This window comes from Eschscholzia californica, unplaced genomic scaffold (genome assembly GCF_041429995.1).
Source record: "Eschscholzia californica isolate CP2 unplaced genomic scaffold, dmEscCali1.0.p SCAF_5, whole genome shotgun sequence".
In the NCBI taxonomy this organism is placed as follows: domain Eukaryota; kingdom Viridiplantae; phylum Streptophyta; class Magnoliopsida; order Ranunculales; family Papaveraceae; genus Eschscholzia; species Eschscholzia californica.
The window spans coordinates 45,782,160-45,807,445 of record NW_028238472.1 but is presented as its reverse complement, the minus strand read 5'-3'; the positions used below and the strand labels follow the sequence as shown (position 1 = coordinate 45,807,445).

At 33.9% G+C, this 25,286-nt stretch overlaps 4 protein-coding genes across 8 annotated transcripts; 1 reads left to right on the top strand and 3 right to left on the bottom strand.

The window, feature by feature from the left end:
- The first annotated feature begins 4,077 nt into the window (after positions 1 to 4,077).
- On the top strand, positions 4,078 to 5,862 carry GA3OX1 (gibberellin 3-oxidase 1). The gene is made up of 2 exons (XM_086641553.1): positions 4,078 to 4,949; positions 5,141 to 5,862. The coding sequence occupies exons 1-2, from the start codon at positions 4,468 to 4,470 to the stop codon at positions 5,769 to 5,771; spliced, it is 1,113 nt and encodes a 370-aa protein (XP_086497679.1). The 5' UTR covers positions 4,078 to 4,467; the 3' UTR covers positions 5,772 to 5,862.
- A 2,387-nt stretch (positions 5,863 to 8,249) lies between these two features.
- On the bottom strand, positions 8,250 to 17,367 carry LOC147539726 (paramyosin-like protein). 5 transcript variants are annotated; one of them, XM_086643458.1, is made up of 11 exons: positions 17,267 to 17,367; positions 16,829 to 16,895; positions 16,295 to 16,411; positions 15,805 to 15,918; positions 14,322 to 14,501; positions 13,679 to 13,758; positions 13,525 to 13,564; positions 13,301 to 13,408; positions 11,690 to 11,770; positions 9,350 to 9,472; positions 8,250 to 8,578 (listed from the first exon to the last, which is right to left on the bottom strand). In XM_086643458.1, exons 2-11 carry the CDS (start codon positions 16,850 to 16,852, stop codon positions 8,528 to 8,530), a joined length of 918 nt encoding a protein of 305 aa, XP_086499584.1. In that variant the 5' UTR covers positions 16,853 to 16,895; positions 17,267 to 17,367; the 3' UTR covers positions 8,250 to 8,527. The 5 variants fall into 5 exon arrangements, with proteins under 5 accessions (XP_086499584.1, XP_086499588.1, XP_086499586.1 ...); XM_086643462.1 differs by having other exon boundaries at positions 17,314 to 17,361; XM_086643460.1 differs by having other exon boundaries at positions 17,067 to 17,322.
- A 601-nt stretch (positions 17,368 to 17,968) lies between these two features.
- LOC147539725 (putative 2-oxoglutarate-dependent dioxygenase AOP1.2) lies at positions 17,969 to 19,632 on the bottom strand. The gene is made up of 3 exons (XM_086644294.1): positions 19,120 to 19,632; positions 18,621 to 18,945; positions 17,969 to 18,390 (listed from the first exon to the last, which is right to left on the bottom strand). Exons 1-3 carry the CDS (start codon positions 19,470 to 19,472, stop codon positions 18,148 to 18,150), a joined length of 921 nt encoding a protein of 306 aa, XP_086500420.1. The 5' UTR covers positions 19,473 to 19,632; the 3' UTR covers positions 17,969 to 18,147.
- A 721-nt stretch (positions 19,633 to 20,353) lies between these two features.
- Positions 20,354 to 25,283, bottom strand: LOC147539724 (putative 2-oxoglutarate-dependent dioxygenase AOP1). Its single transcript, XM_086644291.1, has 3 exons — positions 22,611 to 25,283; positions 21,036 to 21,363; positions 20,354 to 20,819 (listed from the first exon to the last, which is right to left on the bottom strand). Exons 1-3 carry the CDS (start codon positions 22,973 to 22,975, stop codon positions 20,568 to 20,570), a joined length of 945 nt encoding a protein of 314 aa, XP_086500417.1. The 5' UTR covers positions 22,976 to 25,283; the 3' UTR covers positions 20,354 to 20,567.
- Positions 25,284 to 25,286: the final 3 nt, after the last annotated feature.

Sequence of the window (25,286 nt, the reverse complement as noted above, 5' to 3'; positions counted from 1 at the left end):
CTTTTGGATCTTCTTCTACTCGATCCGTCACATTATTCACTTATCTCATTACTTATTGGCAATAGGGTCAACTCTAAGGCCATGTCTGGCACGCGGGAACCACGTGAGAATGGAATGTGATTTCTGAGAATCACACTCTCTTAACGCGATTCTCGGAAATCAGATTATTTTAGTTTGATGTTTGGTTTGACCAGGAATAGAAATTTCATTCCTGATAGATTCCTAACTTGGTTTATGGTTTGTATAAGAATATGAATGTAAACTTTTATAAGAGTGTTGTTATATCATTTTACTTAAACTACATAAATTATATTTCGAACTTTGTTATTCATTTTAATCATTATTATCTATTCAAATTTGTAGATATAAAATAGTAACACGATACACCAATTTATTATATTTAAGATTTATTAAAAATGAATAAAGGTATCGGGTATAAAATTTCTTTGCAACGTTATAAAATCGACTTGAATGAACAAAGAACAAGAGAGAGGGTAAAAAAACTAGAGATAAGGAGAGGGAGAGAGTTACATTCGAACAAGAGAGAGAGAGAGAGTTGTACGTGGTGGTTGAAACCCTAGATTTTTTATTTTGTTAGTTAAAATGTTATGTGAAAGACGATTTTAAAATTAGTCATTCTAATATTTTATTAAGGATAATTTTGTCTATAAATACTAAATTAAATCATTCTCAGGAATGTAAATCACAAAGGTTGGTGTTACGGAGAAATAAATAAATTTTTCGGGGTGCAAAGTTTTGGGTGGAAACAATAGTAATTTTGAACTTTTTGTTTCCTCCAAATACCCGAACCCTTATAATTTTCAGCTTCTTCCGTCTTCTTCCTTTCCGACTACCACCATCAACTCCGACGACTTCCATTATAAATTCTGGCGACACCTCTAACATTTTATGCGACACTTATTCCTCTTTTTTTTTCTCCTCTTTTTCTTTCTTTCTCTTTTCTCTCTCTCTCTCTTTTCTCTATCTTCGACGAAGGGGAAGAGCTCCTTCGCCGGAGCCGAGATCTGACCTCGTCTGATTTCCATACGAGACTAGATCTCGTCTGCCTCTGAAATCGGACGAGTCTGGTTTTGAAATCAGATGAGTTTGATTTTGAAACCGGAGCTCGGAGCTCCGGCGAAAGGGCTCTTACCCTTCGCCAGAGATAGAGAAGACAAAGAGTAGAGAGTTAGAAGAAAGAATGACATTCTGGCGAGTTTTCGGTCGGTGACTATACGGGCGACATCAAAAAGAGGGTTTGTTTCCTCCCCGGAAATTTTTCTTATATTTCCAAAACATCGACCAATCACAAATACACCCCCTTCTTGAGTTTGTAATTACACCATCTAAAGAAATTCCTCGAGGAATTGGATTCCTCTTGCATTCTTACGGGTCAAACAATAGTCAGGATTGTGATTCTCAAGAATCTCATTCCATTCCTACGTGATTCATACACGCCAAATAGGATGCTACTATACGCAACTGTAATTTTATAACGACAACTATTAGATAAAAATCTAATATATAAAAACAGATTAGTCGGTTATTTTGGATACGTCCGACCGTCCATTTTTTCTGAGGATTTGATAGAAATCATATCCGACAGATAATATAAAATCCTTTTTATGTAAATAGACTAAAAGAAGAAGGGTATTAGTGTGAAACTCAATTATAATCTCTCTACAATAACTACTCACACATTCTCCCTACTTTTTTTTTTCTCTCACGATCTACGATCTATACAGAATATTCATTCTCTAATTTCTCTCCACAACTATCCACCCTATTTCTTATCCCTTACTTTCTTTATCTGCACCTTCTCCCTTTGCAGTAAATAAAAAAATATGGTCTATTGGCGTTAGCAAGAGGGATTTGTCGCGTCCGTAAGACGCGGTGGAAACATATTTCTAACGCCTATCTCCACTCTTTAATTAATAGCTTATTTTTTTGAGTTTAATTAAGTATTTTTTTCTTCACATATAAAGAGAATGTATGTTTCTTAAGAGTAAAAGAAAGGTCTTCCTCTTTCACATAGTTGTGTCTAATCCAACAAGTTTCTTCAATAATTTTCCTATAATAGTTTTTGTGCAATGTTAAGGTTATAAAAAAAAAATAGAGTGTGTTAGAGTCAAATTAGTAATAAGTTTCCTTTTTTTAAAATTTCTAAAATAGAGTGTGTTAGAGTCAAGTTAATAATCATTTTTAAAAAGAAATTATAAAATAGATTGTATTAGAGTTAAATTAGTAATCCTTTTTAAGAAGAAATTATAAAATAGATAATACTAGAATTAAATTAGTAAATTTAAAAATAAATTCTATCTATTTTATATTTATTATTTTTCTGGCTCAATTTGGAGTAATGTTTTATTTATTTTTTTGAGATTCTCAATACAATATTTGCTAGATAATACCAATAAAACAAATGTCATTTTTGTTTATTTGTTTAATAATTAAACAAAAGAAAATATTGTATCTAGTAAATAATTTTGTAGAGGTAAAACATAGTTGTCTTTAGCAATTTAAGATTTAACAAAATATTTGCTAAATAAAAATAATAAACCAACTATTGGTGTTGTTTAGAAATCTAATAAAAAAAACGTTTGTGTCTAGCAAATAGCTTTCCGGAGCATTAATTAAGACTTAGAAGTCCTTATCTGATTTATTTAATGGCCATACAATCTACCTTAAATTTCATTCTTAATAAAACCTTATTAATATTATTCACTTATCCCTTATGTGATTTATTCAATGTCCATACAATCTACCTTTTTTTTTTATGAAAGATCCATACAATCTACCTTAAATTTCATTCTTAATACAACCTTATTAACATTATTCACTTATCACTTATTTAATTTTTTTTTTTTTTTTTTTTTGGAAGTCGACTACGATCTACGTATGTCGTTACATTTGGCACTTGATACATCATAGATGTGATAAGCTCGATAACCGCCCACTCAAACACTAACAGGACCGGGCCTATAGCCCAACTAGAACATGCCCTAAAGGCCAACAACATTATTTACACCCTAATAATCCCAATTCAAATAACCAAAGATTCAACCTTCTCTGGTGATTCGAACCTGGGACCTCCAGGGCTTTCTGGAGTTTATGTCAACACCTTGGAACCACTTGGGCTACCAACTGTTGACTTATGTCATTTATTTAATGGCCATACAATCTACCTTAAATTTCATTCTTAATAAAACCTTATTAACATTATTCACTTATCTCTTGTATGATTTATTCAATGGCCATCCAACCTACCTTAAATTTCATTTTTTTTTTTGTTGAAAACCTTAAATTTCATTCTTAATAAAACCTTATTAACATTATTCACTTATCCCTTATGTGATTTATTCAATGGTCATACAATCTACCATAAATTTCATTCTTAATAAAATCTTATTAACATTATTCACTTATCACTTATCTGATTTATTCAATGGCCATACAATCTACCTTAAATTTCATTCTTAATAAAACCTTATTAACATTATTCACTTATCACTTATCTGATTTATTCAATGGCCATACAATCTACCTTAAATTTCATTCTTAATAAAACCTTATTAACATTATTCACTTATCACTTATCTGATTTATTCAATGGCCATACAATCTACCTTAAATTTCATTCTTAATAAAACCTTATTAACATTATTCACTTATCACTTATCTGATTTATTCAATGGCCATACAATCTACCTTAAATTTCATTCTTAATAAAACTTTATTAACATTATTCACTTATCACTTATCTGATTTATTCAATGGCCATACAATCTACCTTAAATTTCATTCTTAATAAAACCTTATTAACATTATTCACTTATCACTTATCTGATTTATTCAATGGCCATACAATCTACCTTAAATTTCATTCTTAATAAAATCTTATTAACATTATTCAGTTATCACTTATGTGATTTATTCAATGACCATACAATCTACCTTAAATTTCATTCTTAATAAAACCTTATTACTTAGAGAAGTGATGAGGATTGGACAATTTGGTCCTTTAACTTGTTTTTGTTCCTTCTCTTCTTGTCCAATGCAAACCGACCATTGTTTCTTGTCCCTGTTTCAGCACTCTCCCCAACACCCCACCCCTTCATCTCCACTACTCCATTGTTTTACCCCACTACCAAGTCTCATCCCAATCTTCACCCCCACCCCACCCTCAACTTTCTCTCTATATATAACACACTTCCTCTCACTATAACACTCACTACTAATCTTCTTTCTCACCATAATAGATGATTAGATTCTCTCTCTTATCTTTAATTTCTTAAACAATACATGCAAGTCAACTCCTAAGACTCTCATTTCCTCCCTCTCTACCTACAAAAAAAAAATCTATACCTACCCATCCTTTAATCTCCTTTCAATTCAATTATTCACTTCTTCCCTTCTCTTTTAACTCAATTAAAAACCTAGTTTACTTTTCATAATTAAGTACTAATCATGCCTTCAATCTCAGAAGCTTTCAAAGATCATCCTGTTCATCTCCATCAAAAGGAACTAGACTTGAATTCAACAAAAGAGTTACCAGACTCTTATGCCTGGCCAAAGCTTTCCGACGAGACATCCTCGGCTGGTTATAATAATGTCGAATCGGTCCCCATTATTAATCTCTCAGATCCAATTAACTCTGTAAAATCACAAATGGGTCGTGCATGTGAAACTTGGGGTGTATTTCAAATTACAAATCATGGAATCCCCATGAAACTTTTGGAACAAGTTCAAGCTCAAGGAAGAAGATTATTCTCTCTTCCTGCTCATCAGAAGCTTAAAGCTGCTCGTTCGCCCGACGGAATATCGGGTTATGGTGTGGCTCGAATTTCGTCTTTCTTTCCTAAGCTTATGTGGTCTGAAGGATTCACCATAGTTGGATCTCCTGTTGATCATGCCCAACAACTTTTCCCTCAAGATTATATCAACTTTTGGTAATTAAATTACTCTATTTGATTAATTATTATACTTCTTTCACCAAAGTATTATAATACGTACATCCCAACCATGCAAGTACAAAAAAGCTCTTTTTGTTTGTTTGTTTGTGGGTTAAGATAATTAGATTATCATGTACATCATTATCATGAAAACCTAAAATTATGAAATTTTGTTTTTGTGTGTGCAGTGAAGTAATGGAAGAGTATGAGAAAGAGATAAAATTGCTTGCTGGGAGACTAATGTGGTTGATGCTTGAGTCATTAGGCATAACAAAGGAAGATGTAGAATGGGCAGGAGAGAAAGGTGAATTCAATGAAGCTTGTGGTGCTTTGCAATTGAACTCATACCCAACTTGTCCGGACCCTAGTAGAGCAATGGGTTTAGCCGCGCATACTGACTCGACCCTTCTCACCGTTCTATATCAAAGCAACACGAGCGGCTTACAAGTTCACCGAGAAGGTGGTAAATGGGTAACGGTACCTCCCATAGCCGGAGCACTTGTTGTCAATGTTGGTGATCTTCTTCATATTCTATCCAACGGACGGTACCAGAGCGTTCTTCACCGCGCTGTTGTTAACCGTACGTGTCATCGTCTCTCAGTTGCTTATCTCTATGGCCCACCAATGGACGCGCGGATTTCTCCTCTTCCAAAACTAGTAAATCTTAAAAATCCGCCTCTTTATCGTCCTGTGACATGGAGTGAGTACCTCTGCACGAAAGCGAAGCATTTCAACAAGGCTCTTTCTTCTGTTCGTCTATGCGCACCTCTAAATGCGATCATTGACTCAAACGATCAGACTAGGGTTAAAGTTGGCTAATCTTTTTTGTAATCATTTCCCATAACATTTAGTTGAAATGTACACATGTTGAAATATTCAACTCGAATAAATACACATTAAAATAGAAAAACATGTCACTTCGAACCTCATCTTGTTTCTAATTGAAAAACGGCTCGCCTTTGTGGGTCAGCCGTTTCGACTATTTATTAAAAAAAAATTCCCTTACTATTGCAATTGGCAGGTCATGTATGCTTGGATGGTTTTGGGTAATTGGGTTGGTTCCAATGAGAGAGGGCCCAAGGAGATAAAGGTTAGATCAAATCATGTAAAATCAGATGCAAACAAAAGGGCTCTGTTGTTAATTGTCTCATTGTGTATAAGTAGAAGACAAGGGAGCTAGATATCAATTTAAAAAATCAACTAGTAGGGGACAGATAAACCGACATCTTTTTGCCCCGGATATGAAGGAAGATCTCCTCCAATGAATAAGACAATCCTTGAGATAAAACCCCATGTTATATTCTTGTTATCAATCTTAATATTCAAGACAAAAAATACCCAATAATTATACTTCAATTTAGATAAATTAAATCATGTTTTCTTTTTTTAGAAAGTGGAACTTTTGGGTGAGTCCTATTCTCTTATCTTAACCTCCATGTATCCCACAATCTCACTACCATTTTAAAGACATCAGGGTTAGTTTTGTCAACAACTCTTAGGTGCAGTGGTTAATAAATTGGATTTCACTTGTAAGAGCATCTCCTATGCAAAACTCAATCAACAAACTCACATGTAGTTAGTGCATCTCCAATGCAACACTCAATTTTAAAAACTCTAAGTGCTACATAGGATTTTTAGAATTACTCCAATGCTACAAGGACCTCATCGTACACTCTTCAATGCAAAGTTCAATTTAAATTTCTGAGATGGTGTGGCGGTAGTTAGATAGAGATATCTCTAGAAGACACTCCATTTTTAGAGCATCCTCTTCAGATATCTCTAATTGTCTGATTCATCATTTTTAAACTTTAGACCTATAGAAATCAAGTCTTATATATCTTCAAAATAACTAAGTGGTAAAAATAGAAATAGTGGCAAAAATAGAAATCCCCAATTCTTATATGTGTCCAACGCAAAACTCTAAACTTGTCTTTTTTACTTATCTGACATGGTTATTTTTGTAAATAAATAATTAGTTATTTTGAAAATATATGAAGACTCGATTTATATTAGCTCAAATTCAAATATTAATGAGTTAGACAATTAGAGATATCTCAAGAGGGACACTTTAGAAATAAAGTGTCACCTTCAGATAACTTTGTTCCACCATCGACACGTCATCTGTGAGATATTAGTTGAGTTTTACATCGGAGAGGATTTAAAAAAGAACTCAAAAAAATCAAACATGGCACTCCGAGTTTCTAAAATTGAGTTTTGCATTGGAGATGCTCTTAGATTCGAGATACCAATATCAGATACTATATCACTTTCTAAAAAGAAAACTCTATTGGATTGAATTTAGGTATGATTTCGACCTAAACAATTTGTGTTAACAAATATTCTATTATTTTTGTATGTCTCAAGAGAGTAATAACTAGATAGATATAAGAACTATTAGCAACAGAGTCTCGACCAAACCGTATTTTTCCTTTTGTTACAATTCGTTGCAGTTACAATAACTGATAAAATATCGATGTTCGAAATTTAACTAACAAATTATCTCTACAACAAGATTATAAAAGTATAAATTGATGATCATGATGTCTATTTTTTTATCATTTGTTTGAGTCTCACTCGTTTTAAATGTGGCTCTAAGTATATCCAAGTCTCAAAAACAAAAAGACCTAAAATTGATATCTCAAAAATTCTACAACAATTATACAGAATATCTATAAGATACTAGAAAGTTAGAAACAGTGAAATATTTGCCCCCACAGAGAGGAGGGTAATTGAGATTCCAATCAAATCAAGTACTTTTTGCTTATACAAGGAATTTATCATGGCAGCTCCCAAAGTGGTGTTAACTCTGTTCCCATCATCCCATGTGGTAATCGACAATTTAACGTGACTGTCCCCTGCCTTTTCCACATGCTAGAGAAGCCGTTTTACCTTCCCAACTTTACCATAAAAACCAATATATACATCAACAAAAATAGATTAATTGTCAAGATACAACTCACTACATTAGAATTCTCAACCTAACAAGGATATTACACACAAATCTCCAGTCATTGTCAATAGGTTTCGTAATTAGTAAACAAACTTGATATGATAGAAAAGCCGGGTCAATACATGAGAGGATATGTGATAGTCGATACTCGATAGACAAAGAATATTACACATTCAGAGGCGTATAAGAACAACGCCACGTTCGCTTAGGAAGTCGATAGGTCAAAGAATATTACACATTTCTTGCTTTTTAAGTATCTATTTTTCAAAACAAAGACATGAACATATAAACATTCACAAGAGAGTGTGAACTATAATATAATAAACAAACTGCAAATCCAAAAAAAAAAAAAAAAAACAGAAAACCTAACTTTATATTCGAAGGCGGCATAATTATTCAATTTGTTTACATTTTTTTTTGTTACATCTTTATTTACATAAAAAACCTATAAATGGGGAAGACAGACTTCAACCAATGAACTAAATCAGTGCAAACAGAACAACTTGAGTTACTTAAAGTTATAGAAATCAAGCTATTCACTGATTGGATTATTCAATCAGTTTTGTCCATTGGTGGACAGTATGATTGAAACTTTAAAGGCCAACCCTCACATGATATCTGTCCTTCACTGTGTGGATGTATAGTTTCGAAGCCTCTCATTTTTCGCATATTCCTCCTGAAAAATGTCAGTCCTAATTAGAGAGTAAACATATAATATACTTCAAAAAAATAAAATAAACTAAACATATAATAAAATAACAGTATCGGATATTATAATGGCATGGAAGGCGAATTTTATTGGATACTCTACTAAAAGCAACAAACAACTTGTCTCTTCAGTAGTGAGGAAGGGACCTCTTGTCAGCGAAACTGGAAAATTGATCGTGAATGCTTGCAATAATTGTGTCTGCAACAACTAATTAGCCCCCTCGCAGATCGAGCAAAAATGGAGCAAACTCTCATACATATGACATATATTTATATAGTTCATGTGTTTCTGCAGTGTATAATCATTTCATTTATTATAGTACATCTCAACGTTCGAGTTATCGTGAACTGAATCTCTGTCAGGTCGAAGACCATGCCAAGACCACCAATTAAAATCATTTTGATATTGTTTTCTGCACATCAATCGTTTCAAAATCAAGTGCAGCTTGAATTTCTAGTGACAGATTACTTTACAGGGTTAGGAATCTTTTCCCACTGTTCATCCTTTTTAAGTAAGGTAGAAAGGTAACTTTGACTTTAGCCTTCCCCTTATGTTAATTTATGAAACTTAGAATTCAGATTGACTTGATAACCCATATTACGAAAATAAGAAAAACCCCTTATAAGGTTTCACACCTTCGGGTATTGATATAGCTCGTAATAAATATGCTTTGAACGCCTAAGCTATCAACTGTATCTAAAAACGACTATTTGCAATTTAATAGGTTTTGGTGCTCACCTGGAAAGCTTTTAATAGAATAGAACAACGTCTTTGCTCCGTAATTGATCCAGCATATTTCTCCTTCAAAGCATCTGATTTTTGTTGCTCTTCATGAAGGACAAGATGCGCTTTTCCTAGCTTCTGCACAAATTGAATGTGTATCACGAGAAACATAATGAGTAGGATTTAAGGCCTTAAGAAGGAATTAGCAGCATTTGTGACTTAAAACTTATCGAAACTAATACATATAATAGGCAAGAAAATTCGGACAAATATAACATCAACCAAAACACACTAATGCCTTGTGAACTGTTAATATAGACCTCGACCTCGTCCCGGGATATTTCTAGGTTGCTATGTACAAAACCTCATACCGTTGTCATATACTGATACACTACAAGTGTCCATGTTACATAAAGGTTTATGCACTAGAAAGCAAATTTTATTTTCTTGAAACTTTACAGGAATATATTAGAAAGAAAAGGAATATATAATAAATTGCCAACCCTAGCCCGGTAGACAGACACACAGCCATGGACAAAAAGGAATGTGGGCATAAAAGTAACTTTCCCATCTAACAGTGAAGTCCGTCAAGGATAAAATCGTTCAATATAGGTTATTATCTGTCCCGGTGCCCTGAATCTTCTTCAGGTATTTTCTTTATCGCGGTAAGGGCATCTCATCCAGCCCACCTACATAGATGCTAAACAAGGTTTTAGCTTTTGCAAAGGTTCATGTGTTGCTTACATTGGAAAAAGCACTGTCTGACATACTTTCTTTTAATCTATCCCCTGAATTTTGCGCATGTCAATGTTAATTTGTTTACCAGAAGTCTGGGCCAGAGCTGTAAAAACTAAGGATTTCACATGCATCATAAAAGGAAAAAAAAAAGCCGGAAATGATAGAAAGGGATGTTGGTTGTGTTAGAGACAAGAAAGCAATGCCATAAATATCAGTTTTTTCTCTGCTTTCATACTGGGGCCAAACTTCATGTCTAACTCATACTGAGTTGCCTAACATCAAGAAACAATGAATACAAATATTCAAGTACCGTCTGAAACAATTCAATCTTAAAAAGGCATGTGAAAGCCTTTTGAGGCTTAAAGGGTGATTTAGACATCTTTATCCTTCTCTGAGAAAACTATTCATCTATCGGGTGATATCCAACTACCTAGGTCAAAAGGACAAAATATTCGTGCAACAATCCAAAAGACCTTTCTAGTGACTTGACCCATCTGCCTACTCCTTGTGATCTATTTTCATAATGCGCCCTATAAAGGGAGCACCACTGTAGTGGTGGATCCATTCTTCGGCATAAACGAAGTAGACGAACACAATAAATTTGTACATTGTCCTGACGATAACATACAATTGGCGAACTAAAACCATGTGAATGAGAGTACATGATGTTATTCCAGTATGTATGGCTGCTGGTAAACTTAGCAGTGAACCCATCAATTCATACCCAATATTAGATGTTAGTCGCGATCTCATTTTTAGCACCTTCAGTTCCATTTATTCCCCATTTCAAATTTAATTCAGGTCTTCTAGAGGCATTTCCTCACGGTACAGAAACAATACTTGGTCACGAACGTAAGAGGGTTTTAAGTCTCCCAGAGTCACCTCCCATGCATCCATACACATGCATTAAGGTGGGGTTTCCCTACAGAGTCATATGGTCAAGAACCATGTGGACTGGGAAGCAAATATATGAAAATTCTAGAAAAAGGTAAACATATAAAATTGTTGAGGTTAGCCAAACAGTTTGGGCCATGCAAATTCCGTAAGATTCTAAATTATTGAAGCCTGGCCAACAATAATTTCAACTCTTTGAAGATGGGGAGTCTCTGCCCAAACACCAATGGGGGAATGCACTATAGAAATTTAAGTAATGTCCGCACAATAATAGAATATCATATTTCAGTGACATCAAGAGGGAAGAGAGGGTAAAGATGTCTATCTTCTGCTGGAGAGTAGGGCGAAGTTCCTCCTTTTCTAATTAAGAGACCGAAATGGATTGTGGCTTTTCTAGGACAACTCGGCCATCCATTTTCGAATTTGGTGAACTGTTTTTTTATAGGCCGATTTTAAAAACAACGGGGTGAGAGCGAGGGGTTAGAATTCTCTTGTTTGGGGCTCTCCAAACAATTCAATTAGAACAAGGGTGAGCAGGTCTCTTATCCACTGGAGAGTACGCAAAGTTCCTCTTTTTTCAGTTATGAGGTCTATGACGGGCTACGATTTTTCTAAGTCAACTAGTTTATTCAAATTTAAATTTGTGCAACTTCGTTTTCTTTTTCAGTTAACAAGATAAGCAGAGTTTTTTCTTAATTAAAACATGATAAGAGAATCATTTACCTGTTGAGTTCCCTTCAAAATTGCTTCTAAGGAATCAATAAGTTTTGCGCGACCTGCTGTACTGATCATGGCATCTTGAAACTAGACAAAGAGTTTGAAATAAATATATATACAAATAATTACAACATATATAGCTAATAAATATATAGATATGACAAAAATAAATCTTACTAGGTTGCTAACATTTTACAACGATATCTTAACAAAATGCAACTAACTTTCCTAACTCTTCATCAAGTACCGTAAGAGTAAAGTAACATACTTTTTGTGCTTCTTTATAGTTTAATAATCTTGTATCGAAGAATTACATCATATTCTCATCATTTCCTTAATGTTTTAACCATTCTTATATATTTGTAGTAATTTACCGACTGAAATTGAAATTTAATACCTTCATACATACATAGATTTGGTAAGTAGCAGTTATGTAACTCAGAAGTACTAAGTAATTAGTGTGCTTTGCCATATGAAGACGTCTGAAAATTACTTAACCTCAAAACAGAAATATGAATAGTCGTAGAATTTATTCTATTAGCACAACAAACTTGCAAATTAATCCATTTGTGTGGTCATGGTTGTAACAAGAATTTTAAACCTACAAAATAATAAATTAGTTATTATATGGAAGCTTATTGACGTGTTGTATAACTATTGTAACTTTGATATGCGATTGTTCGGATTGTTTTCGCAGTCAGGGAGTCCAAGAAGTGGGAACAGTCCAAACTTAATACCTTTTATGTAGATTGTAGAGATACTAATCGATGTGAAAGGTTACAGTACTATTTCCTTCATGCATATTTTGTTCATTTTAGGATATAAAATCCCTTTAATAAGTTCCTTCTGAAATGCACGTCAATTACCGACGATATTCTCTTGAATTTCTTATTCTCCCTCCGAATTTCTTTTCCTTCCCATTGTATCGTGAACTCAATCTAATCACTTTTATTACTATATGAATAGTTTTTATGAATTATATAAACAATTGGTGTTCAATGTGGGGACCTTTTCTTAGAATTAACAAATCATGTAACATTGACTCCAGAAAGTATTTGTACAAGACATGCGCGAATCGTGCCTTGTAAACATAGTACAAGAAAACTGTTTGACGACTGCTGAAAGATATTTTCATGTCAAGCCAATTAAAAACATTAAAAGAATACAACTAGCAGGTCATGAAACTTTTATTTTTCACTTGGAAGAACAACTTCAAACTAATAGAGCAAGCAAGATAATGCATATTCTATGATATTTAGGCCCAAGAAGGGAAATTTGGAAGTTTGAAGGTGGCAGTCGCTTCGATATTATTGGGCCAAGAGAAAGAAACAAACTCGTTCGATCACTTTTACAGAGTTCGCTTATAATTTTTTTTTTGAAACTTTGACTTCACTAATAATTGTGAGGCTATTAATTGCAATTATGTATGTATTTCATGTTTCATTTTTTGGTGTCCTGGTCCAAATTTGGTTCCATAATTGCACATATTATACGAATTAATATATTTTTCGTTCTCCAATTCGAAAATAATTGAGGCCTAAAAACCAAACGAACTATCAGAAACACGTGAAATTACGAAATATAGAGCCCAAGAAAGAAAAGAGTAGGCACACGAACCTGTGAACTTATTGAGTTGAGTAAGGATGTTTCCTTTTGTACTAATTCTTTTATCTCTAAAAGAGCATTATAAGTAGCATAATATTTACGGGTTTGTCGATGTTTTTCCTGTGGATGAGCAAACACGTGGCCTAATTGTCATATAGAGAACTATAGTGTATTAAACTTGAGCAAAGACAAACTAACGTAGAGAGAAATATTAACACTATAGCTCATTCACGTACCTGTATTTGAACGTATAACTCGGAAAATCGCCTTTCATACCTGAAAACAATCATCCAGAAGTTATGAGAGTTCCCGGTAAAGCAAAAGTATTCAAAAAGCAGAAACACAAAATACATAATAAGAAATCATAACAAAAGTGAAGGTTCAACATACTGGATTAATTCTGGCTGGGATGGCACATCATCAAGCTGCCGCTTCAGCGATAGCACAGCCCTTATTTTAGCAGCAAGTTCCTAGGAAAAGAAAATACCTAAGTGAACTATTTTAATCTTCACAAAATCCAAATGAATACTGAAGTTACATTTTAGACATGGATTACCGATGTCTAATAGATTTTAAACCGGTCATTAAGCCATGTACCAAGCTGTACGGAAGACAGTAGTGAATACAAAGTTTTCTTTTGGAGCAAATATAAAGTTCAGAGACTAGACAGGAATTATAGCTTCCCATAGTTTTCAAACATTTTCATGGTATGTGGAAGAACAGAACCCTTTTAGTTTTAGTAGGTTTGTCTCTGTTCTAGTGGAACAGCTTAGTTCTTCTACCTGTGAAACATCGATTAGAGACTTTTACTTGAATCCAATGAATATAAATGGAACCAGTATTGCTTGGCTTACACCTAAACTTTCACATTTCATAATTTGAGTATACATGCATATATTCCCATTATATATCACAATGGCCTTTCTGGAGGGTGGTCGTCTGAATTATCTCTGGACAACACGGGCTTCACCCTATCTTCTATATATGTGGCCTTCACTTCCATATATAAAAAAACATGTATTAATAAACTTACGGTCTTTTCAGAATGCAATTTCTCGGTTGAATCAAGCAAAGACTGATTAAGATCACTGGAACAGTTCTCGCTTTCATTACTACTTTGTATCCTATTTTCCAATTCAATAACCTCAGCTTGCAATTGAGAATGTTTTTTCTCGCAATTAGATGTGAAATCAGCTTTTTGCCTTTCCAGAGCCTGTGAAAACATCAAAATTATGAGAACCAACTCCAAAACAGAAAAAGAGGTACTGTTTAATTAGTTCAGATGAGTAAGTTAGCATATCTAATCTCGAATTCTCCAGGTAAATACAACTTTCGACTCAATCAGAAAATAAAATATGTTGTGTCAAAAGATTTGTTATTAACGTCCAGTCAAAGGGACAAGAAGTAACTATTATTTCATTTGCTAAAGGTTTTCTGAAAATTAAATGAATAAAGCATTACAAAAAAGTATCTCTACATTTCAACAATGAGAAACACAGCACCTAAGAACCAATGAACACGGTCAACAGAGACGAATTTTTTTTTACACTAAAGACACCACAGTCGCCCCATCTTATAGTAAAATTCAGTGTATTTGCTCACTCGTTCACTCCTACCACCTGCTCCAATCCAATGGGATAAAAGTTGATTGAATGACTTCCATGGCGACTGCTAGAATAATCGTTCTCTCATTGAAAATAATATGATTCATTTCTTTCTAGATGTTCCACACCAAAGCACATGATACCACTTTCGAAGTCTCATGGCAGCTTTTGTGGAAGTTATGCCTATTTACAGATAGAACAGAAAGTACGACTCTCTAGATTCTATACTATAGCTAGTACAAGACTTTCTAGAAAACTTACTTCAGTTCCCATGCACAATCACAGAAAACACAAGTGTACGACTATACAACTATGGTGCACATCATGTCATCGTCATGGTTCAGTCGAATCAAACATTAGGCAAAAGATCTTTCAGCAATGAATCCTCAATTATATTTTCAACTATTCTCTTGGTTAGTTCCGTTCCCTGATAGGCTACCTCTATGTAACTGAATTTTATTTTACCTTGTTTACTGGGAAGGGATTCATAACTACGAGCTTTTTAGTCCGTGTGTATAACCACAGTATAAATTTTGATCCCGAATTGGGTACTAGGTGACAAAAAGAACTTTCTTAGTTTTTTTTTTTTGGAAGTCGACTACGATCAACGTATGTCGTTACATTTGGCATTGATACATCAAAGATGTGATAAGCTCGATAACCGCCCACTCAAACTCTAACAGAACCGGGCCTATAGCCCAACTAAACAATGACCTAAAGCCCAACTACATTATTTATACCCTAATAATCCCAATTCAAATAAATCAAAGATTCCACCTTCTCTGGGATTCGAACCTGGGACCTCCAGGGCTTTCTGGAGTTTATGTCAACACCTTGGAAATGACTGACAGACGATTCTACATAATAAGAGCACATTTAATCACATATTAAGATATGAAGTAGACAATAAACCTTCAAATTCTCCATCAACAACACTACTTTCTGGACATTATCACTAGCACCTTCATGCTCAATTTTCTCACGCAGATGTTGCATCTCATTTAGAACATTAGTCTTCTTCTGAATCTGTAGTGTAAGATTAGTAAAAAAACATGAGGAACATCATGACTAAAGATTCTACTTAGATTCTCACTTTTTATGCTAAATCTAGTCTATCCAACTTCAAACATAAATTGAAATCGAAGAAAACAAATGAAAAAAGAAACTCTCATAAGGATTGTACTTAAATTAGTTAATTAATAGTATATATTCTAAAAGATGATAAATCAATCCGCCCAACTCAAAATTTGTTCGAATAGAAGGAACAAAAGCATTACCATCACAAAGATTAAGTTTGACTTAAATTGCCAAGAATATTTTGAGACATGGCCACTAAAAATATGAACACAAGTTTGAACTTCTAATAACATAGTAAAGTATATTCAAAAGCTTCTTCACTAACCTGCACATTCAAATTTACATTTAGCATTTCCATAGAATTCTCTGCTTCTTTCAACTCCTTTTCTAGCTTCTGAAGATTACGCTGCTTCTCTTCAATCTCATGCATTAAGTAAGTATCCTTTATTTTCCAACATATTTAGTCGAGTCCATGAAAACGAATTACGAGTTAGAAAATTCCATGTAGTTTACTTTTCCTATTATTACTGCTACTTAACCCAAACTCCATGTATCGAAGCTATGTCTAAATGATGTGGAAGCATCTTGACTATCCAGTCAAAGGTCAAGTCTTAAACGTTCACGGTTAAGATCCGACAAGTCCCCCACATCATTCATCACATGAATCTGGTACAAGAAGATTAGGGCTAAGTAGCATTTTTCATTTTTCAAGAAAGAAAAATTACTATCTGGAGATCCTCTCTAGCTCCAAATCAGTTACTACTAGGGTTCTTACTCACATTATAAGTTTATAACCATAACCAGATTACAATTACAACCAAAGTTATATTAAAATTCATCTGATTTAAGAATCTATTACCTCCTCATTACTCTCAGATTGCATTGCAAGTCGATCTTAATTCCGAATCTGCACTTTGCTTACCTTACTGTATCTCACATCAAGAATAAAAGTTCATAAATCAATACAGAACCCTAATTCAAGTACTTGAATAGACACCAAAAAGAAACCCTTAAAATTTGAAAAACATCACATTACAACCCACATAGTCAAATTACAATCCAAATATATGACCAAACGGAATTGTGTACAAGAATACCAAATTATATCTTAATTTGCATTTTGCATGAACTGAGATTGATCTTCAGTATCATTAATTAAGGTGAAAATTCTACATCTAGGGTGTCTAATCTTCCACCAATCAACCAGCTACGAAATTAAACTCTTCTAATTCTCAAATTTGTTATAGGGAATTCAAATTATAGAGTAAGAAAGTTACAGTAAGTGCATAATACTAACTATTTCAGCTAAAATCAAATCAAATAACCTCAAATAAGAGAACCAACTAAGCTTTCTCCTTGGCAGCGTAGATCTTCGTTGAGGTGTCTCAAGCTGACTCTTGTTTGTTTTGGACTTGGGTGTTTATAATTTACACGGCAATACTCAATGGGAAAATTTTATATACACTCACCAGTTTTAGCTGCCATACTCACTTGGTCAATTTGTCTTGAGCTAATCAAATTTCACTCACACTAATATTGGTCAAGTTGATTAAAAAAGGGGTAATTTCTAGAAAGGTCAAAATAATAACGGTATGCACCGCATCGGTATAATGTGTCCGGGCCGGTAGGGATATCGTCGAGTCATACGTTACGCATCAATGGCATCTTTACAGTTTACACTTACACTACCTGTACCTCCTTATTGATGGGTAACTTTTCAAAATTGTGAACATATGTTGCTCTCTGTTATCTTTCGATAGGATATTTACCTAGGCATATCGTTACACATCGGTTGTATCCTTTCTATCCTTAATGTACAACATCGGTACTCGTCTTACCAACAAAAAACTTATCAAAGTTCTAAACAAATGGTGTTTTGTTATCCGTCGGTAGTGCGATAACCGAGGGCTTAAGTTACACAAGGGTGATATTTTTCCGACCTTCAGAGTGCAATATCAGTACCTATCCCACCCATGGAAATTACAGCTTTTCAACATTGTAAAAAAATGTTGCTTTCTATTTTCTATCAGACTTTCTCCTAAAATAAAAATAATCATAGTCGACATACAACAAAATCATGACCACAAACTTCATCGACTGCCATGAGTTTAACTGTTTGCTTCAATATAACATAATATACCATAACATTTCAAAACCGTAAGTTGTACTGCGTAAGAATCAAACACCACAAAAAGCCTTAACAGTAGAATCTGCGTCTCGACCTTCTTCAGTAGCGTAAAAATTCATTAAGGCGATGTTATCAAACGGCTTAAACATTAATGGATGATCTTCGTCGACTAATTCCTCTGGTGTTTGTACTATATTCTTGTTGTATGTGAAAAATCCTACTGAATATCGAGTTTTTTTGCCGTTCATAACTACTTGGTGAAGTGGACTCTCTAATCTCCCGTTGCTCCATGCCTACATTTATACATATACCAAAATAAAATGTCAATTCAATCTCAAGACCTAGAATGTTATCTCTACGTATCACTAGTTCGAATATTTTTAGAATCACGAAATTGGCACTTGTTATTTAATCTTTAGAGTCCATTTCAGCATTTCAATACTAGTGATATGTGAAGATAGTAGACTGAATTGTATTAATAAGTTGTTTATGTTTGAGAAGTACAAAGTAAAATCATACTTACATAGAATGCATCTCCAAGCATGACAATGAGAGAGTTGGGAGTTGAGGGCTTGTAACTAATCCATTCTCCATTCTTCATCTTTATTTCTAATCCATTAACTTGATTTTGACAAAGTATGGTTACAAAACTCATATCTCTGTGAGGAATAAGACCCATATTATGTTCACCATCCTTTGGAACTATGTATTTCTTCATATGAAAAAGTGTTGTGAGTGATTCTATATGTGAATCATAGTATTTTTCTACACCAAATTCCTCAAAAATCATCTTTGTAACCTTCTTTGCCAGATCAAATACTGGTTTCGTAAACGATAGCACCTTTTCACTGATTCAAAAAAACAAAAAATTGTAAATCAACAATCCCCAATGTTCAACTAAGGACTAAGAACATCAATTAAGATACCCTATTTAACCATACATATGACTATAAGAACTTTATTGGGTTAGATCTCAAGTTCTTTATATAGCTAGAAAAGAAAAAGAATTAAAAATCCAATACCTAAATGATTCGTTACCGTCGGGCCACATGAGCTTTGTGAAGCGATGAACTTGTTCCGGAACAGATGAGTCCACAATTCCTGTTCCCTCTCGAAGAGATTGCGAATTTCTCCCCAAATAACTAAAAATGCTAACATCACTTCTGTTTAGTTCTTTGATATTCAAAGGGAGCCCAAGGGACTCCTCAGCTGCACTAAGTGTAGCATTGTGAAGATCCAAAGAGAATTCATCCAAAGTCACTTCTAAACAACCATATTCTTGTAAAGCCCGAACGATATCTGTTCTAACTGAACCCCAAATTTCCGTTCCAGGTTCTAATTCTTCGGCGGAAATGCTTACAATGGGAAGCTTCATTTTCTTGCTTCTAAGATGGTTTTGATGGAAGATCAAAAGAAATTTTATCGAAAAAGTTACCAAATAGTTAGTCTATTAGATCTGTGAAGATATATCTATCTCAAGTTTCTTTCATTTCCTTGTAACAACCACAATTAATATGTTTTATATCCTTGAAACTAAATATATTAGAATATGGCCAAGTTGAGGAGACCAAAGCCAAAGGGTAGTATATTAAAATGGGGCATCTGTACTATATTGGTTGAAATATTAGCAGAAAAAGATTTTTTTGTGTATATATTTACGTTAAATATACTATTTTTTTTGTGTTCTAGATCCCATATATTATATTTACGACAAATGAGTTATTGTAACGGTAGAAAAAGAGAAATAATAGTTGTTTAGCTCTCTACTACTTTATTTTATCAAAAGATTATCACTCACAAGAAACACAATTTGGTCCAATGTGTTGACTTAAACTCCAAAATCCTGGAGGTCTTAGGTTCGATTCTCAGAAGAGGTGGTTTCTATGGTTTATTGAACATTTTCCTGCCTCTCTTATGCAAATTTGGGGCGCCTTTCTAAATCCCCAAACTGATTTTGTAAAAATAAGTTGATTGAAAGGTGTGGCTATTATTCACTATTCCTAATGTAGATGCAAATAACAAAGGATAGAAGTTCCCTTAAAATTATCCACAAATGTATTTAGGCCGAAAATTAAGACCGATCACATGTCGAATGCTGACGTATCTAACTCTAACTGGTAGGGCTAAGAGAAACAGTCTGATCAGTTGAAGTCAGCCACGTCATCGTGCAGTGGGAAGCTCGGTCCAAAATTTGAGGCCATTTAGCATTTTTTAAACACTATAATTTTACAAAATTTCAACCCAAAACTTAAAAAAGGAGCAAAAAGGGAACTCTAATATTATTTCTTCAAACATAAACACATTACCCCAAAGCACATAGAATGTGAAAGAAACCAAAGAAAAACATTAATTTATTTTCTCACCTTATTTCATAATTAACGAAAATTTATGATGAACAATAAGATATAAATTCATCATTAATCTCCAATTGTTCGTCTAACAATTTGGTGGAGAGATTATTCTTTTTTAATTATTTTGTACCTTTAACTCGATAATTCTCAATACTATCGAGATAATCTTTAGCGCTTTTGGAGGAGGTAACGAGTTCTTTATATGTAAACGGTCGATAAATGAGAGGGTGATCTTCATCTACCAACTCACTTGCTGTTTCAATCGTCGATTCCTCAAGTGGTGTTGCGAATGATCCATAAGAGTACCTATCTTTCTCTCCTTTCATTATCACTTGGTGTTTTATCGCATGTAACCTCCCATTGCTCCATGCCTACGTATCAATTTAAGAAAAGAAAATCTCTAATTGAGACATGTACATAGAAAAATTTGAGAGATAAATATAACTACAAACAGCTTTCAGCGTGTGATCGACCCAATTTTCAGGCCAAATAGTATTTCTAAACTATAAAATTCTCTCCCTCTTTAGGGTTAATTTGGTATTTCCATATATTGGCCATATGAATAATGCTAGGTTAACACAAATTACCTTAAATGATTGACCAACAAAGACAGCAAAAGTGCATTCCTTGGGACTGACTTGAATCCACCTATTTCCATCCTTGGACAAAATTTCAAGACCTTCACTGTCTGGGTATATTAATGTCAATATTCCTCTATCAGCATGAGGTGGTATTCCGACCATGACGGGCTCTTCTGCCGGAGGAGCTCTGTACTTGGTGAATCCCATGATCGTCCGACACTCTTTTACACTCTTCTCATAATATTTATCAACTAATCCGTAACTTTCAAATATCATTTTTCGAAGAATATGCTCCAAATCTAATACCTCTTTGCTCATTTTGCTAACAATTTGGCTGCATTTATAAAAAAAAATGCAATGAGAATCAAACTGCCAAAATTGGGAAGGATGCCTAAATGAATGATAAAATGTATGTAAGACCGATAGAAATAGGAAAGGTAAATATTAAACATATTACAACTACAAACATTTTTTTTTTTCTGGTTTTGACCTCTTTTGATAAAGATGTAAATCCCCAAATTTGGCTCACAAATTTTGCTTCTCAAAAAGGTACTTGTAATTCGGGTAGTTAAATACTTCTTTTTTCCTCATATACTGACTTACTAAAGTGGCATACTGTTAACTACGTATCCAGATATTCACTAAAAAAAAATGGGCATTGAATATGTGAGCGAGAATATGAGGCGCCTTTAACACTCAGGGGAGTGCTACAATGACAAAAGAAAAATTGACTTAATTTATGATTTACTGACTCACATTCACTTAAAGACAAAAAAAATTCAAAGTTTTACTGCGAGCTAGACCGTTCTTTTACTTTGGTGTGTCATTAAGTCATAAATTAAGTCGAAATCTTTTATACATTTAACATTTCCTTAACACTTATAGGTGGCGGCTTTAAACTTCTTATTGATGTAGCAATAGTAATAGTTCGCCCAAGAAAGTTAGCTGACACCAAGGCATCACCCATCGACCGACATGGTTCGTCAGGATGGGTCAAGTCTTTGCTCTATCTCTCTCTGTATCATACTTGGTCCGTCTAAGTGACCCGTTAGCATTGGATCAGCCGGCTTTTCCAGGCAAGTAAAATTTTGTATTATCTTTACAAGAATATAATAGTAGTATACAACTTTTTTTTTTGTTGTTGAAGTAGTATATAACTTTATAGACCCAATTATGCATAAAGTGGGTGTCACATTATCAAATGAAATTTGGGATCAGCCGGCAACACTATGCTACCCCATTCTGCGGATGAATCCGAGCGGGTGACGCAGTCAGACGAGATTTAGAGACAGATGTACAGAGAAAATGTCTCTAAATCTCGTCCAACTACGCCTCCCAAATAAAAAAATTTCTAAATCTCGCCCGGCCACATCAACTACTGTCAGAGATTCAGTCGGGAGACAGACTGCACATAGAGTCATTTGATTTCAGATTGTGTAGATACAAATTAGCCACCAATTTTCATAGCCCCAAAAGAACAAAGCCACCAGTGTGCCGTATTTGGATAATAATAGACAATTTCACGGCAAAAGAAAGACAAAATTGAACCGGAGTTGATAATTGAGAGAGAGAATAAATTACCAGACAGTAGGATTTCCGTCGGACCAGAAGAGATCGGTGACGGCACGAACCTCGTCGAAAGAGTGAGAATCAGAGATGCTTAAACTCTCATAATAAGGAGCTTCTTTAATATTAAAGTGAGTTTTGAAATACTTTGAATACTTTGATTTGATATCTTCAGGAAGATCATATAATTCTTTCAAAGCCATGAACATCTTGTCATGGAGTTCTTTAGGAATTTTATCATACACCACTTGAAAACAACCATAATTTTCACAAGCTTCTCTCAATTTTTGACATAATTTCTTCCATCCTTCACTTCCTTCTTCTAAATCTTGTGGGTTTTTGCTTAAATCAAAAAGTGGGATATCACTCTCATAATCCATCTTTCTCTCTATCTAGAAAATATGCAACTACTGCTTGGTTCTTTGTCTATATATCAGACTATAAGGTTGACAGGGAGAGATTTAAGGCTGCAACTTGCAAGGTTTAGTTTTTCTCTTTCTTTCTTTTCCATTTGGAAGGAATCTTTCACTATTTGTTTGTGGGTGATGTCCCCATCTTCAACTATGCCCCCAGCCTCCCCCAGTAGGGGTTGGACACCTCTCGTCTTTGACTCGGGAGGGTAGTCGATGGGGGCATTCGCGTACATTTCAAAGTCCACGAATGTTCAGGAATAAAAGTACACCTATTAAAATTTGTGAATACTAGTAACGTTCCATAACAAACATTTTAAAATTTGTGAATGTCTAACTCGATAGTCATTACAAATTATTAAAACACTATCAAGATGTGATAAGCACGAGACTGTCGAAATTAAATCCTTGAAAGCTAACGTAAGAGGCCTAAAATCCAAATACGAATTTTATTCAAACCCAAACCATTATTTCACTTGATACAAAATCAAGCATATATAGGACTATGAGAAGCTAAGAAACGTATCTACAAATAATGTGGAGAGATGCAAAACTTCCCTATTATTTGGTACAATTATTGGTCTTATCCTAACAACATTGATGGGGAGCACCAATGAGGATTGACAATGATAGTATTTCTATTTTTTTTTTTTGTTGAGGACATCATCTCTTTATTTTTTGTTAAAGAAGGACATCATCTCTTGTTAAACAAACTCTTTTAATTATAAAAGACTTGATAAATTTGATTTATGTAGTAGTTATTCTAGGATGAAATGTTATTAAACTCTGGAGTTCCTTATTAAAGATGAGTTTGGTAGGTTTAATCTTGGTTGTTTTGAAGATAAGACTCAGAGGTTTAATCTCATCCGTTTGAAATAAGTTTGAGAAGTGTAATTTTAGTCATTGAAAAGAGGTTGAAGATAAATTTGATAAATATAATCTCAACCATTAAGATAAGTTTGAGAGGTGTAATCTTACTATCTTAGACATTGAAGAGGAGAGTATATTCTAAAAAAAGACATTTTCCTTCCTTATTATATAAATTTTGTTTGAGTCATCCAAACAGTAGATATGCCTTCTGACTCCAAGCAAATAATAATTTTAAAATTTTAATACATTTTTTTTTTGATGAGATAAAATTTTAATACTTATCTACACGGGTTGAGTATCTCTCATATATAAAAATCCTCTTCGACAAAAAAAAGAAAAAATATTTCTCAAAAAAATCAAATTAGTAGACAAAAGTCGTCCTCAAATTAGTATACGAATTCAAGAACCAGAATGCAAAAAGATCAGACAGATAGATATTGAGCATCTTCAACAAAAAAAAAAAAAGATAGATATTGAGCATAGGTCACACTACCATTCTTGTTGCAACAAATTTTGTATGATCCTAAGCTTATCATGCACCTTTTCTTGTTAGTTATGTGCATCAAAAGTATTAGAACATTTCCTACTTTAACATTTAAAAATATCAAATGGGATCAGATTACATCAAAAGCTAAAGAAAATGGAAAGTTTTTCTTTCATAAAAAAGAATGATAAGTTTACAAAAGATTGGTACTTTGTGGACTTATGCCACTTAGAATGGGTGGTTTTGGCCCTTCTATGATTACCACCACTCTTTTAATCGAAATAGTCAATTCCATATCTCCATTACTATGCCTACTACTAGACAATCTATCGACAAAGTCCGATATTGCATTCACGGATTACTATGAATCGCCAATCTGATATTACTTCTTAGAGATGTACATTATTCAACTATTGACACCTGATAGTACATCAAACACCCTTTTTCGAGTTTTATAAGCTTTTTGATATTGTTGTTTATGTTGTAATTTTAGCTTAAAAGAAACTACAGTTGTAATAATAAATAACCGTTACAAATATAAGTCCTTGTAATGTCAAGGAGCTGTTACATTACCATTATTTGGGTATTCGTAACGAGCTAGATTTCACCAAGCCGTTACAAATACCCAAATATAGCTACAGAATGTAGCCAACTTGTTTGGGTAAACAATCCATTTTTAATGACTTTTGTTATCTTGTAAGGAAAGCCCGTTAAGGAAACTGTTATAACGGCATACTGCCGTTATAACATCCCAACTACAACGAAAATTCGTACTGCCATTATAACATCCCAACTACAGCGAAAATATGAATTTTCCCGTGTTTTTTTCTTTTGTAACGGCCTTTGATGAAAGTCCCTCATGAGTGATATTCATCTTCTTCACTTCATCTAGGCCCTCCACAGAAAAAGTAGCCAACAGAAGACTCC

Bases quoted from the DNA above. Each gene is read 5' to 3' on its own strand.
- GA3OX1 (XM_086641553.1), top strand. From the start codon at position 4,468: ATGCCTTCAATCTCAGAAGCTTTCAAAGATCATCCTGTTCATCTCCAT. The intron at 4,950-5,140 runs GTAATTAAATTA...TTGTGTGTGCAG, and splicing joins CAAGATTATATCAACTTTTG to TGAAGTAATGGAAGAGTATG.
- LOC147539726 (XM_086643458.1), bottom strand. From the start codon at position 16,852: ATGCAATCTGAGAGTAATGAGGAG. The intron at 16,412-16,828 runs GTAATAGATTCT...TGGAAAATAAAG, and splicing joins AATCTGAGAGTAATGAGGAG to GATACTTACTTAATGCATGA. The intron at 13,759-14,321 runs GTAAGTTTATTA...TTCTTTTCCTAG, and splicing joins AATTGCATTCTGAAAAGACC to GAACTTGCTGCTAAAATAAG.
- LOC147539725 (XM_086644294.1), bottom strand. From the start codon at position 19,472: ATGAAGCTTCCCATTGTAAGCATTTCCGCCGAAGAATTAGAACCTGGA. The intron at 18,946-19,119 runs GTATTGGATTTT...TTTTTGAATCAG, and splicing joins GACGGTAACGAATCATTTAG to TGAAAAGGTGCTATCGTTTA. The intron at 18,391-18,620 runs GTAAGTATGATT...GTATAAATGTAG, and splicing joins TGCTTGGAGATGCATTCTAT to GCATGGAGCAACGGGAGATT.
- LOC147539724 (XM_086644291.1), bottom strand. From the start codon at position 22,975: ATGGATTATGAGAGTGATATCCCACTTTTTGATTTAAGCAAAAACCCA. The intron at 21,364-22,610 runs GTAATTTATTCT...TTATAAATGCAG, and splicing joins GACGGAAATCCTACTGTCTG to CCAAATTGTTAGCAAAATGA. The intron at 20,820-21,035 runs GTAATTTGTGTT...ATTGATACGTAG, and splicing joins TTGTTGGTCAATCATTTAAG to GCATGGAGCAATGGGAGGTT.